This window comes from Pantherophis guttatus, chromosome 3 (assembly GCF_059756535.1).
Source record: "Pantherophis guttatus breed Tessera chromosome 3, ASM5975653v1, whole genome shotgun sequence".
NCBI classification, from domain to species: Eukaryota; Metazoa; Chordata; class Lepidosauria; order Squamata; family Colubridae; genus Pantherophis; species Pantherophis guttatus.
The window spans coordinates 212,268,143-212,283,753 of NC_142065.1; the positions used below are offsets into that span (position 1 = coordinate 212,268,143).

General features: G+C 44.1%; 1 protein-coding gene across 8 annotated transcripts in view; it reads left to right on the top strand.

Annotated features, from left to right (window-relative positions):
- ADGRB1 (adhesion G protein-coupled receptor B1) overlaps nucleotides 1–15,611 on the top strand; it is a 387,137-nt gene that overhangs the window by 354,172 nt on the left and 17,354 nt on the right. For 5 of the 8 annotated variants that reach the window (XM_087890962.1, XM_087890968.1, XM_087890965.1 and 2 more), the window contains 2 exons: nucleotides 17–112; nucleotides 6,549–6,603. In XM_087890962.1, the coding sequence (XP_087747088.1) occupies nucleotides 17–112; nucleotides 6,549–6,603 (151 nt within the window). The remainder of the gene's footprint in view (nucleotides 1–16; nucleotides 113–6,548; nucleotides 6,604–15,611) is intronic. The other 3 variants (XM_087890963.1, XM_087890966.1, XM_087890969.1) reach the window with 1 other exon arrangement.

The following is a 15,611-nucleotide window of genomic DNA, read 5'->3' on the forward strand; positions in this document are numbered from 1 at the left end:
CTTTTTTTTCCCCTAGGTGCAAGATGCTGTTAAATGCCGAGTTGTGGACCGTCAAGAAGAAGCCAATGGAGATTCTGGAGGATCGTTCCAGAACGGACATGCCCAGCTTATGGTAAGTGAAAAAAAATGCTTTGAAGGAGAGGACAGATGTAGCTTTTATGGCTCCGGTGAACCAAGATGGCGCATACCAAGTTGGCGCATACAGGCTGGGAATGTTTGGAGGTTAAAACCTATGAAGAACGGTTGTAGGAACTTGGTATATCTAGTCTCACAAAGAGAAGGACTAAGGGTGAAGTGGAAAGACCTGGCCCATAGAATTTCCAAGAATTGGACACAACTGAATGGATAACATCACCATCATCATCATTGTCATCAGCGTTATCATCGTCATCTTCTTCTTCTTCTTCATCATCATCATCATCATCATCATCATCATCATCATCATCATGATAACAGTCTTCCAATATTTGAGGAGCTTCCACAAAGAAGAGGGGATTATCTATTCTCCAAAGCACTTGAGGGCAAGACAAGAAGTATAATGGATGGAAACCTATCAAAGAAAGATTTCCTGACAATTTCCTGACAGTGAAAACAATTAATCAGTGGAAGGACATGCTTCCAGAAGCTGTGGGTGCTCCATAACTGGAGGTTTTTAAGAAGAGATTGGACACCCATTTGTCTGAAATGGTACAGGGTCTCTTGCTCAAACAGGGGCTTGGACTAGAAGACCTCCAAAGTTCCTTCCAACTCTGTTATTCTATGTTCTTCTATCGGGAAGCCACCATCCTTTTAGCTTGTCCTGGTTGCTGATCATCATACAATGTATTTGATTTGGTTTTATTGCCACTACACAAACCCATCAAATGACTTAAATCAAGTAAGATTACAAGAACGTAAGATGCTTCATCAGGCCCACAAGTTCATCTAGACCATGATTATGCTGTCATACCATGGCAAGTAGCCATTTTCAGGAAATTCTCAAAACAAGACCAGAAAGGTGATCCTTCTCATTTATTGCTGGTCCCCAGATCTACATGGCAGCTCTCACTGTCATAAATGCATGTAATCCTTTTTTAAACAATCATCTGAATTGGTTTCCAGATATTATTGCATCTGGAGGTTTCAGATTTCCTGGGTACCAATAACATTCTTTAATTAATATATGTCCCAGTTCACCCCAATTTCCAAATAGGATGTATGAAGCTGTCCAATGCTTTTTCTTAGTGCCAATATTCCTCAAGTGCTTTCTTCAAGCCATCTTCTCCAGAATTGTTGGATGGCACCTGGTCATTGACCATGCTACCTCAGGGTGCTGGGAGTCATAGCCCATTGTACCTGGAGGGCACCCCCTTGGAGAAAGACTACATCAGTGGAATTCAAATAACCTGGGGCTGTGCCTGATAGGAGGACATCTGCATGGATCTTCTGCAAGATTGAACCCATTGACCTCACCTGCTTTGACTGAAAATGTTTGACACGACCAGTTAGATGGTCATTTTGCTTCTTTCCTCTTCTAATCCTGGCCTCTTTTGTAAGACTCGGCTTTTCATAACATTTAAACCCTGATTGAGAAGAGGGTTTAATCACCCGAGATCTCTTCTCCCAATTTTCCAGGAGAAGCAATGAGGTGAGAATCCATTTCCCCACCCCCCCAAGGACAAATTTTAAGCTGCTCCCCTTAACTTTGTTTAGTAAGATGAAAAGGCACAACCAATATGCTCTAACACACCTCGCAAGGATCCAGGTTATCTGAGGGACCATCTCATCTCACTGGGATTGGCCTGTCCTACCTGTTTGGTGGGGGGGAGGGGCATGCTGTGGGCCCCATTGGCCAGAGAATTCTGGCCGGTGGGGTCCAGGAGAAGGGCCTTCTCTGCAGCCTTCAGGAACATCTCCTGGAGTGAGGTCAGCTCCAACCCTCTGATCTTCCGTAAGAGCCTAAAGACCAGGTTCTGCCAATTGACTTGAGGATCAATGGAGGTGGTTGATCCATTGATCCCCACCCTGGGGTGGTTGATCATTTAATAACAGATCCCACTTCCCCCCTGCTCAGCCTATTCCCTCCCTCTCCCTCTTTTCTAAACTATATTTTGTAATTTTACAATTTTGTAGTACAGGTAGCTTTCGATTTACAAAAGTTCGTTTAGCAACTGTTCAAAGTCACAATGACACTGGAAAACGGACTTATTGCTGTTTTTCCTACTTATGACTATTGTAGCATTCCCCGTGTTCACATGATCAAAATTCAGACCCTTGGCAACTGACTCATGTTTATTTTATTTTTATTTTACTTTTTATTTTTAATTTGATTTACATGCCGCCCTTCTCTGGAGACTCAGGGCGGCTTACAATGCGTTAAGCAATAGCCTTCATACTTTTGTATATTTATACAAAGTCAGCTTATTGCCCCCACAAACTGGGTCCTCATTTAACCTACCTTAGAAAGGATGGAAGGCTGAGTCAACCTTGAGCCTGGCGAGATTCGAACCTGCAGAAATTGCAGGCAGCTGTGTTAATTACAGGGTGCATTAAACCACTGTACTACCAAGGCTCCTTATGACGGTTGCAGTGTCCTGGGGTCATGAAAAATGACCATTTGGAGTAGCAAAACCCCTAAGTATCATATGCATATCTGTGATGACCCAGGGCATGGCATTGAGATAACAGAAACATCTGGCAGTTCAAACCACCCCTTTATTGCTCCAAAGCTCCCCAAACTCTCCCACATTTCTGGCAAGTCCCAGAGCAGAGTGAGAACAACCCCCCCCCAAACCTCAAGCAGCCTCTGGCTGCAATTAGTCCAGCCCAGTGCTGTCTGCACCAAGGCTGCATGGCAATAAATCCCAAATATATTTGGCAAAACAAGAGCCAAGCAAGGAGTTCAGGGAGCAAAAGATCCAAATAATTAGTCCAGAATGCCAACAAAGAATGCAAGGACTCTTGGCAAGTTCAAATATCAGCACACAACACTTCAGGAACTCAGCGTTTGTTCCCGACAAATGCCCCTCCCCACAGCATTTCCCAAGGTGTGCCTAGTGAAGCTGGGCGGGGCATTCTCCTCGCGTGTGGCCTGCTCCTTCTGCACTGATCATGCCTTCTCTGCACTCTCCGAGCCCTTGAATCAGGAGGGGATGGTTCTTGCTCCTTGTCTGAGCTCTGTCTCTCCCCCCTGCCTGCAGGCCTCACTAATTCTGAACAGCCTTGCCTGGACTGACTCTACCCTTCCCCAGTTTCCTTCAAGGCCAATGGAGCTGCCCTCTCCCTCGCTGTCAGTTCTTGTTCCAGCTCATCTTCCGCCACAGATCCAGACTCCGATGGGGGCATGACACATATCTGTTACAATCGGATATATATATATATACAGGTAGTCCTTGACCTAGGGCCACAATTGAGCCCAACATCTCTGTTGCTGAGCGAGACAGTTGTTAAAAGAGTGTCAGAGTTTGTTGCAGCACACACAATCAGACAATTCAGCAAGATTCAAAACTTCTTTAAATATATATAATAACACATGGCAAATATACAATACCCATGCTGTTTTTTCCAACGTGGTAGACAGAAGAGATTGTAAGTAGGTACAAACACAGTCCAGGGACTGCAGAGACAAGACTTCTCCTATATACGGAACAGTTAAGCTAAGCCATGCCCAGGCTCCAAACTGTTTCAGTCACCAAACAGCCCTCATTGGCTGACCTGTTGCTATGCCTATTCCAGTTCATGAATATATCTACATTGACAAAGAGCATTGCCCCATTTTTAAGCCCTGTCTTGCTACTGTTGTAAGTTAGAAACATGGCTGTGAAGTGAATCTGGCTTACCCATTGAACTTGCAGAAACTGATCACTTAGGTTGTGTGTTGTGTTGTGTGCTGCGGACACCCGAACACAATTTGTCACACTTTTTTATCAGTTTCCAGCAAAAATTACCCATTCTGGAGAATGGGTTCACACATTCGACCATGTGATTCAGACTTACAACCACATGATTCACCAAACGACCGCCGTAAAATTTAGTCATCAGGTGTAAGTCATCGACTTACAAGCATCACAATTTAGGATGGAAACTTCTCTCTCAATTGCAGCTGTAAATCTGTATAGATGGCTGTTATAGCTGTGAAGACAGATCCTTGACTTAACAGCAGTTCGTTTAGTGACAGTTCGAAGTTAGAACAGCACTGAAAAAAGGGACTTACGACCGTTTTTCATACTTAGGACCGTTGCAGCATCCCCATGGTCACGTGATCAAAATTCGGATTCTTGGCAACCGACTCATATTTATGACGGTGGCAGTGTCCCTGAGACGTATAATCCCCATTTGCAAGCACAGATTAACAACCGGCTTGCAACTTAACAACTGCAGTGGCTCACATAACAACTTAACCCTAACCCTAACAATTGTGGCAGGAAAGGTCATAAAATGGGGCAAAACTCACAACAAATGTCTCACTTATCAACATAGATTTGGGGCTGAATTGTGATCGCAAGTCAAGGACTACCTGTATTCTATTTATATGGTTTTATTTTTAATATTGTAAGCTGCTCAGAGTTACGCTGTGGTACAATGGGCGGCCAAGACATTTGATAAATAAATATAAAATGACTATACATGAGTAAGTTCCCCCTACCTTCTTGACAATGCCACCTCGTTGGCATTCAGGAGAAAATCCTGATCATTGATATTCTTTATGGGTTCACCTGCATAAATTGGATATGCATTAAAATACCCACCACGAGATGCCACCAAATGTTGATGATCCTTCCCTGCTTCATTACATTCTGTGCAATGAACACGCCAAGGTGCCATTCCTTTTGCGTCTCCAACCGGCTCCCACAAGACTTTCCTTCTCAATTGCCAGCCCTTTCTTCCACTATCGCACACCTGCCCCATAAGTATTTGTGGGACTGGTTTCACCAGCCAGCCAGAAAAGAAACCAGACAAAAAATGAAGAGGTTTTAGCACAGCTGTCTGGAAAGGTCCTTGGTGCTTTCTGAGCTTAATTGTTTTCTTGCAGACCTTTCACCACCCAAATTAGATGACTTCATCAGTGCTAGAAGGGAGTGGGGTCTGTGGAGAGGAGGAGGAGGAGGAGGAGGAGGAGGAGGAGGAGGAGGAGGAGGAGGAGGAGGAGGAGGAGGAGGTGGAGGAGAACTATGGGGTGCTTGCTGCTCTCTGACCTTGGTTGTTTTCTTGCATTACCCAAATTAAATACCGTATTTTCCGGACTATAAGATTCTTCAAAGTATAAGATGCACCTAGCTTTTGGGGAGGAAAAAAAATCTGCCTCTGCCTCCCAGCAATTTGCCTCCTTGCAGCAAACAGCAAACAGCATGGTCAATTTCAGCACAGCCTGATTTAGCACGAGCAGCTGATTGGCGGTTGGAGCTACCTCCCAGAATACCTCCTATTAATTGTTCCAGACTGTGGGGATCACTGTCACCCATCGTCACTGTCACCTATTGCTGCCTCCACGTGCTCCGTTTTTGGCCTCCCCGCGTCCCGTTTTCAGTCTCCGCATGCCCCATTTTTGGGCTCCGCGTGTCCCATTTTCAGCCCGTTCCAGGTGGTGGGGTTAGGCAGTGGCGATCCATGCCACCTGGAATGGGCCAAAAATGGGACACGCGGAGGCCGAAAATGGGGCGCGCGGAGGCTGAAAATGGGGCACCTGTGTGACAGCGGTGCCGGCGCCGATGGGCAGCAGCAATTCCTGCAGCTGGAACAGCTGATAGGTGGTATTCTGGGAGGCCGATCCAACCACCAATCAGCTGCTCATTCTAAATCAGGCTGTGCTGAAGCTGACCATGCTGTTTGCTGCAAGGAGGTAAATTGCTGGGAGGCAGAGGCCGAAGGGTGGGGGCCGGTGGGTGGGTGGGGCTTCAGCAACATTCGCTGTATAAGACGCACAGTCATTTCCACTCACTTTTTTGGGGGGGGAGTGCATCTTATACTCCAAAAAGTACAGTAACTTCATTAATGCTAGAAGGGAGTAAAGTTTGTGGAGAGGAGGAGGAAAAGGAGGAGGACTGTGCAGTGCTCACTGCTCTGAGCTTGATTGTTTTCTTGCAGACAGTATATGACCCAACTAGGTAATATCATCAGTGCTAGAAGGGAGAGGGGTTTGCGGAGAGGAGGACTACGGTGTGCTTGTTGCTCTGAGCTTGATTGTTTTCTTGAAGATGTTTCATGACCCAACTAGGAAACATCATCAGTGCTGGAAGATGTTGCTAGTCTAGCATTGATGATATTACTGAGTTGGGTCATGAAACATCTGCCAGAAAACTACTAAGCTCAGAGAGCACCAAGGACTTTTGGGCACTGGTTCAACCCTGAGCTACAAATATTATACTCTCCTTTATTGCATAGTTCTCTATTTGACGTCTCAGCTCCAAACAACTCTCTTGGATGATCAGAAGATTGGTTATAGCTGTCCTTTGCTTTTCAGTCAGGTTAAAAAGCTGGAATTTCCAAATCTTGACCTTTTCAACCTTGTAGGTCCCTTCTCCTTTCCCTGTTGCTGATCACTCTTTCTCTTTGCTTTCTCTGTCTTCCAGACTGATTTTGAGAAAGACGTGGACATGGCTTGTAGATCAGGTGAGCACATAACAGGTGAGACATCAACCTTGTCCTGGTTTGGGAATTGAATTTGATGTTTGTTTGTGTTTTTTAATTCACCTTTCTCCCTCGCTTCCTGATTGGGGTCTATGACAGTTCACCGCGCCCAACTCACCATGGTCAACTTGCCATGGCCAACTCATTGAGGGATGATTCGCCATGGCCAACTCACCATGAGACAAGACTTACAGGAATATCAAAGAAACAGTGGTAGAGAATCATTCAAGGAAGGATGCAAAAGGAGGGACAGAATGAAATGTGAATTGACAATACTTAAAATATTTTTTACAGTATGTATCATGTTTCCCCGAAAATAAGACCCTGTCTTATATTTTTTTTGAACCCTGAAATAAGTGCTTGGCCTTATTGCCGTGTGCTCAAAAGCTTGATTGGGCTTATTATCAGGGGATGTCTTAACCCAAGCCCTACCCCTACCCCTACCCCTAACCCAACCCTAAACCTAACCCAACCCCTAACCCTACCCCTACCCATACCCATATCCCTACCCTAACCCTAACCCTAACCCTAACCCAACCCTACCCTACCCCTACCCCTACCCCTACCCCTACCTCTACCTCTACCCCTAACCCAACCCTAAACCTAAAACCCAACCCCTACCCCTACCCCTACCCATACCCCTACCCCTACCCATACCCCAACCCCAACCCTACCCCTACCCCTACCCCTACCCCTAACCCAACTCTAACTCTAACCCTAACCCTAACCCTAACCCGTTTCCCCCAAACAGGCTATTTTAAATAATTAAATTGAATCGTCAAATTGTCCCACAGTGAGTTGTTCAGCAACACATTGGCCGTGGTGAATTGTCCTGTGATGAGTTAGCCATAGCAAGTTGGCTGTAGCAAGTTGCCCCATTCTGCCCTGATTGTGTGAAATTGTATTGCTTGTGAGTCTGCATACTTGAGCTGTCCCTTATTGGTCCAACTTCCTGGAGACCTTTGATGTCCTCCTGTTTCCTGAAGGCTGCCCTTCTGTCTTGACTAGTCTAGTGAAAAGAAGGATTAGGGATGACATGATAGCAGTACTCCAATACTTGAGGGGCTGCCACAAAAGAAGGAGGGGGTCAGCCTATTCTCCAAAGCACCTGAAGGCAGGACAAGAAGCAATGGGTGGGAACTAATCAAGGAGAGAAGCAACCTGGAACTAAGGAGGAATTTCCTGACAGTGAGAATAATTAATCAGTGGAACAACTTGCCTCCAAGAAGTTGTGGGTGCTCCATCACTGGAGATTTTTAACAAAAGACTGGAGAACCATTTGTCTGAAATAGTATAGGTCTCCGGTTTGAGCAGGGGGTTGGACTAGAAGACCTCCAAGGTCCCTTCCAACTCTGTTATTCTGTTTTTGTCTTTCCATTAAGATTAGGAAGGTCTTCAAAGGTAGAAAAAGGTAAAGTTGAGTCCAGCTCACCTTGTATGAAAACATGTCATCAGTCATGCACTTTTCTTGAGGAAGTGTTTTGCTACTTTCTTCTTCTTAATTTTCTCCCGTTAAAATTCTAAGCAGATCTGACCTTACTTAGCTTTATTAAGATCATCACATTTAAATTAGGTCTTTCTTCTAAAGAGATGACTGGAGCTATGAAGAACAGTTGCAGGAATTGGGTATGCTTAGTCTAACAAAAAAGAAGGATTAGGGGTGATGTGATAGCTGTCTTTTATTATCTCAGAGGCTACCACAAAGAAAAGGGGAGATGTCAAGTTATTCTCCAAAGCACCTGAAGGCAAGGCAAGAAACAATGGATGGAAATTAATAAAGGAGAGATGCAACATAGAACTAGGGAGAAATTTTGTGATAGAACAATTAATCAGTGGATTGGCTTGCCTCCAGAAGGGGTGAGTGCTCCATCACAGGAGGTTTTTAAGAAGAGATTGGACAACCAATTTGTCTGAAATGGTTTAAGGTCTTCTGCTTGAGAAGGGGGTTGGACTAGAAGACCTCCAAGTCCCTTCTGCTATTTTGTTGGCGCTCTCCCAACTTAACAATGACATCATTCAAATATCTCCACCTTGGAAGGTGTAACCACTCAAGGTTGCAAAAAACTGGTTTCTGAGACAGCTAAATCCCACCATGAATTTTATTGGGTGTTTCTTTGAAGATGTTTACCAAAGAGGTACAACGTTTGACAGGAGCTTGGATTAGACCAAGCAGAGGTAGCCATCTTAATGTCTGGATATGACTTTTCCAATAATATCTCACTCTGTGGGCAGTTGTAAGGAACTGAATTGAACTGAATGCTTTATTTGACCAAGTGTGATTAAACACCCAAGGAATTTGTCTCTAGAAGCTCCTAGTGTATATGCAAAGCAACAGAATATTGATAATCAGGAGCCTGAGTGGTGCAGCAGACTAATGCTACTGTTAAAGGTAGTATTTAGCTTCCAGCTTCCAGCTGCCTGCAATTACTGCAAGTTCGAATCTCCCCAGGCTCAAGGTTGACTCAGCCTTCCATCCTTTCTAAGATAGGTAAAATGGGGACCCGGTTTGTGGGGGCAATAAGCTGACTTTGTATAAAATATACCAAAGTGTGAAAGCTATTGCTTAATGCCTTGTAAGCCACCCTGAGTCTCCGGAGAAAGGCGGCATATAAATATTTTTTTAAAAAAAATCATCATTATCATCATAATACCAATATGAGGAGAAGTAAAGAAGATAGGAAGGAAAAATGATACTACAGTAATAATACACTACATGGCCTTTAGGCAGGACTGAGAGAACTACCGTATTTTTCGGACTATAAGACCCACCTTTCCCCCCCACAAAAAAAGAGGATGAAAATCTGGGTGCGTCTTATACTCTGAATGTAGCCCCACCCATCTTCTTAAACGGAGGTTTCAGAGGCTGAAAAAAGCATCAGAAACGAAGCTTCAGAAAATAAGCCCCCAAACAGAGCTTCAGAGGCTTTTCTTCTGAAGCTGTTTCAGAGGCATTTTCCTCCCCAAAAACTAAGGTGCGTCTTATACTCTGAAAAATACGGTAGGTCTTTAGCAGAGTGAGAGCAGGAGGGAAAAAATTGTCCCTGTGTCTAGTAGTTTTTATATACGACGCCCTACAGCGCCACCTTGAGGGGAGCAGTTGAAACAGTATATGTCCAGGATGTGAAGGGGTCTCAGCCCTCTGTCTGACCCCTGAAATATACAGGTCCTCAATGGAAGGCAGACTGGTTGCACTGGTTTTTTCTGCAGTCCCAACTATCCGTTGAAGTCTGTGCCTGCCCTGTTTGGTTGCTGTACCAAACCAGACAGTTTTAGAAGTGCAGATGACAGACTCAATCATTCTTATGTTGTAATTTGCGTTATGGAACATGTTGGGTGCCCCCTTCCAGCATATGTTACATCTGAAATGAAATTTAAGATGCCTGTAAGTATGATCAGGGGAAAACAATATAACAAATTCTTCCCTTTGCTGTCATATCTAGAATGTTTCTCTCTTGTTAAAATCAAGCTTGCATTTATCTCGCCTGTCCAACCAGCAACCTTCATTGGCAAAATGTGTTTAAGGGTGATTTTGTGATGGAGCATAGAGTGCAAGCCAACCATGGTTCACTTATGATTGGGTTAATTCAAATTAAGATGCAGTGAGGACCGTTTCCCTAGTCAATAAGGACTACCATGACTATAGAGGTCATGATTGCCCCCAAGCTGCTTTTCCAAAAGGCAACTGGAGTTGCTTCATTTTCTTTTCTTTTGAAAATGTTTTGCTTCTCATCCAAGAAACTTCTTCCGTTCTGAAGAAGATCTTGGATGAGAAGCGAAATATTTTCAAAGAAAAAAAAAGCCAAAAACCTCCAGTTGCCTTTTGGAAAAAGACCTTTGGAAGAAGGGACAGCATGGTTTCAATCATCATTTGCAACAATAGAGAAGTTTGGAAGATGTCGTTGAAAGATATCGAGAAGTCCTCTTACTTCACGAAAGGGGAGATATGGGAAAGAACAGCCAAGGTGGACTGCACGACATGCTGCTTGAACCTTTGTGTCTTCTGCTTCCCCCTCAGTTGCCACACCTTTTCCTAGAAGGTGTTGTGACCTAGACTCACTTAGGCATAAAAGACACACTTAGTCTTAAACAAACCTATTTTATTATAACAGCTGAGAATTACTTCATTCCCAGCTTAGTCCAAATTAATTCCAAAACAAGTCCTTCAGAAATAGTCCTTCGGCTTATCACAAACCTTTATCTTCCTTGGCACCCTGGCAAGGGCCTTTCTTGGCAAAGCCCCATGAAGTTCAGAAACAAGAAACGCTGACTGGAAACAAATGTAGCAACATTGCTTTCCTACAAAGAGCCCAAGATCCTTTGCTGCTCTTTTAAGCCTTGTGGGAGGGGACAATCATCTCCTGGCCTTACTCCCGAGTTGTCCTTTTTGCTTTAGCTGCTCTTGCCTTCTGGCAGCTCTGCGCATTTGTGCACTAGGAACAGGCTCCTTCTGTTCCTCTGCCTCTCTGCTGTCTGACTTTGGAGGCTCCAGAGTCCGTGCATCGCTCCCAGATGGCCCTGGCCCCATCACTGCCTTTGACGCAGAGCCCTCATCCAGGCCTTCCCCATAGTTATTAAAGGAATCTGGCTTCCTCATTGACTTTGTTTGTAAGAAGGTTACCAAAGGGAATCTTGTGACACCTGGGGGACCATTGTAAATCTGAGCCAGATTGCCACATGTCTGAATTTTGTTCATGCGACCACGGAGATGCTTGCAATGGTTGTGTGAAAAATGGCCACAAGTCACATTTCTCAGTGCCATGGTAACTTTGAATGGTCACTCAACGAACTGTTTGTAAGTTTTTTTTTATTATTATTATTTTTATTTGATTTATATGCCGCCCTTCTCCAAAGACTCAGGGCGGTTTACAATGCGTTAAGCAATAGCCTTCATACTTTTATATATTTATACAAAGTCAGCTTATTGCCCCCACAAACTGGGTCCTCAATTTACCTACCTTAGAAAGGATGGAAGGCTGAGTCAACCTTGAGCCTTGGAGAGATTCGAACCAGCAGTAATTGCAGGCAGCTGATGTTAATAACAGTGCTTTAGTCTGCTGCGCTACCAGGGCTCTGGTAGTGGAGAATTACCTGGAATCAATTGCTCTTTTAAATCCACCCGCCTGCTCTTTCTAGAAAAAATAATAATAAAGCCCACCATCAGCTTTGTCCAATCCTCCAAAATCCAATCTTTCAAACTGGGATCTCTTTACGCCAGTGGTCTTCAAACATGGCAGCTTTAAGACTTGTGGACTTCAACTCCCAGAATTCTCCAGCCAGCTGGCTGGAGAATTCTGGGAGTTGAAGTCCACAAGTCTTAAAGCTGCCAAGTTTGGGGACCCCTGTTTTAAGCCATGGAATGATGGCTATTTATGGTCCTGTAATTTATCCCTTCCTGCTTTTCTTTTCTCTGTTTCTCTCTACATTTTCTATATCTCCTGCCTGTTTCTAAATCCTAAGCTTCTCGCCGTGCCTTTCTCCAATGTGGTCTTGCACGATGAGGGATGGCAAATCCTTGTTTGCCTCCAGATATTATCTTCGTTGCCAAGAAAGTGGTCAAAACCAATCTGAGTTCCTCCTCCCTACGAGCAAAGCGCTGTGCAATTTGTTGCATACAAATCGGGACATAAGATTTAAAAAGCGAGGCATGAAATTGGTTTTCTCTGCCTCTCTGATTACGTTTGGTCTTCTTTCCGTTTTATCTCTCTCATCCATGCATGCCCTTTAAGTGTTCCTACCCTTCCTTCCTCCCTCCCTTCTCTTAATCCCTTTGTCTATTGGGCACTCAATTTGTGCTGGAATTCAAACCGTCGGGAATTTCTTGGGGTCCGAGTAGCAGGAAGCAGCCAAGAGGAACTGTGTCTTTGAATGCATTCGGCCATTAGTTTTATATCAAGATGTAGTGTGCATACACTATCTCTTTTTTCTTTTTCTTTTTCTTTTTGGAACCTGCAAGTTTGGAGGGGAAAAAGAATTAACTTCTGCACAGTAATCAAGAGATTATTTGTAGCTCAGAGTTAAAATGACAGGGTCCTTAGTGCTCCCTGAGCTTGGTTTCTGGAAGACATTTCCTTACCCAACTAGGTAACAACATCAGTGCAAGAAGGGAGTGGGGTTTGAAAGGAGGAGGAGGAGGAGGAGGAGGAGGAGGAGGAGGAGGAGGAGGAGGAGGAGGAGGAGGAGGAGGAGGAAAAAGATTGTAAGTCCCTTGTTAAATAGGTGGATTGAAGAGATTGCAGCCAGTCCCTCTAACAGCCAGCCTTTATATAGAGGGCTGTCTGGGAGCTCAGCCAATCACATTTTAGCATTCTTCCCGCCCAAACAGTGGACCAGAGGGAAAACTTCCTTGTCAATATCTAACATCCCTGGTTCTCTCTGAGCTTGGTTGTTTGCTTGCAGAAGTTTTATTATCAAACCCCACTCCCTTCTATCACTGATAATGTTACATAGTTTGGTATTGAAACATCTGCAAGAAAGCAGCTAAGCTCAGAGAACATCAAGGACCCTACAATTCTTCCCCTTCCTCCTCCTCCTCCTCCTCCTCCTCCTCCTCCTCCTCCTCCTCCTCCCCCCCTCTCTTCTAGCACTGATTCTGTTACCTAGTTTATAATGCCTTGGTAAAACCACACTTGGAACATTTCATCCAGTTCTCATTGCCATGATATAAGAGCCGAGGTGGCGCAGTGGTTAGAGTGCAGTACTGCAGCTACTTCAGCTGACTGCTAGTTCAGCGGATCAAATCTCACCGGCTCAAGGTTGACTCAGCCTTCCATCCTTCCGAGGTGGGTAAAATGAGGACTCGGATTGTTAGGGGGAAATATGCTATCTAGTATACTGTCTTTGGTGTAAGCCGCCCAGAGTCCTCGGAGAGTGGGTGGCATAGAAATATGAAAAATAAATAAATAAATAAATAAATAAATAAATAAATAAATAAATAAATAAATAAATAAAAGATGTGGAGACTCTAGAGAGTGCAGAGAAGAGCAACAAAGGCAATTAGGGAACTGGAGGCTAAAAGATATAAAGAATGACTGCAGGAATTGGGTATGTCTAGTTTAATGAAAAGAAGGACTAGGGGAGACATGATAGGAGTGCTCCAATATCTGAGGGGCTGCCACAAAGAAGAGGAGGGGGTCAAGCTATTCTCCAAAGCACCTGAGGACAGGACAAGAAGCAATGGGTGGAAACTAATCAAGGAGAGAAGCAACTTAGAACTAAGGAGAAATTTCCTGACAGTTAGAACAATTAATCAGCGGAATAACTTTCCTCCAGAAGTTGTGAATTCTCCAACACTGGAAGTTTTTAAGAAGTGATTGTATAACCAATTTTCTGAAAGAGTATAAGGTCTCCTGCTTGAGCAGGGGGTTGGACTAGAAGACCTCCAAGGTCCCTTCCAACTCTATTATTCTGTTGTTATGGAAGCTCTGTTGAGTTCTTGGAAGAGGAGGCCACCCATAAATCCAACTCGCAATGAAACAGGAACGCCAACAATTCTAATTCCAGCTTAATCCATCAATTTTATTTTTAATTTGATTTATATGCCGCCCTTCTCCGGAGACTCAGGGCGGCTTACAGTGCGTTAAGCAACAGCCTTCATCCTTTTGTATATTTATACAAAGTCAGCTTATTGCCCCCACAAACTGGGTCCTCAATTTACCTACCTTAGAAAGGATGGAAGGCTGAGTCAACCTTGAGCCTGGCGAGATTCGATCTTACTTTAATTGCAGACAGCTGGTGTTAAATTACAGAGCTCTGTCTGTGAGCTATCCAGGCAATTTATTGCTTGTCAAAGCTAGTGCCAGAGTTCAACCTTAATACATAGCAGGCAGTCAATCAGCTATCATGTCACCCAAGCCCTTTTCAAAATCATGTAAAAACCGGAGGAAAATATAGATTCCCTTTTAGCTCAGAATATAGGCAGTCCTTGATTTACAACTGAACCCCAAATTCACACTGCTAAGCTATTTTGAGTGAGTTTTGCCCCATTTTATGACGTTTTACGCCACAGCGGTCAAGAAAATGACTGCCGTTGTTTAGTGACTCATGTGGTCGTTAAGCGAATCTGGCTTCCTCCATCGACTTGGTTCGTCAGAATCCGGCTTGGAAGGTCAGAAATGGTGAATCCTTGATCCCGGACACTGTAACCGTCATAAGTATGAATCAATTGCCAAGGGTCCGAATTTTGATCCTGGGGATGCTGCAACGGTCATAAGTGTGAAAAGCTGGTTAGATCATTTTTTTTTCTGTGCCATTGTAACGTCAAATGGTCAGTAAACAGATGATGGCAAAATGAGGACTATCTCTATTTGAGATATGCAGAACCCTTTTTCTTCTTTGAATGCAGCATTCAACTGTATAATGCAAGTAGTCCTTGACTTACAACAGTTTAGTGACCGTTCAAATTTCAAATGGCTCTGAAAAAAGTGAGTTACGACCGTTGTTCACACTTATGACCATTGCAGTCTCCTCACGGTCTTTTGATCAAAATCCATATGCTTGGCAACTGGTATGTACTTATGACTGTTGCAGTATCCCAGGGTGACGTGATCCCTTTTTGAGACTTTTTCACAAGCAGACTCAGTGGGGAAAATCCAGATTCGCTTAACAACCATGTTGCTAATGGAACAAACACAGGAATTGCCTTAACGTTGGCATTGGCATCCTTCAGTCTCAAGAGACTATGGTATATCGTGCTCTGGAAAGAGGTCCTAAAACAGAGGAAAGAGGCCTTAACAACTGCAGCAAGAAAAGTCATAAATTGACTCGCTTAACCAATGTTTCACTTAGCAACCTACATTTTGGGCTCCATTGTGGTCATAACTCGAGGACTACCTGTATTCCTGGATTTCGGACGGTCTTGATTCCAGCAGGTTCCATAGATTTGTGAACTTTCCAAGTATGTTCTTTGAACGTGCATATATTCTCCAAAAAACTAAAGTACTGATTAGCAGAGTGGGAAGGGACCTTGTAGGTCATCTAGTCCAACCCTCTGCCCAACCAGGAGACTC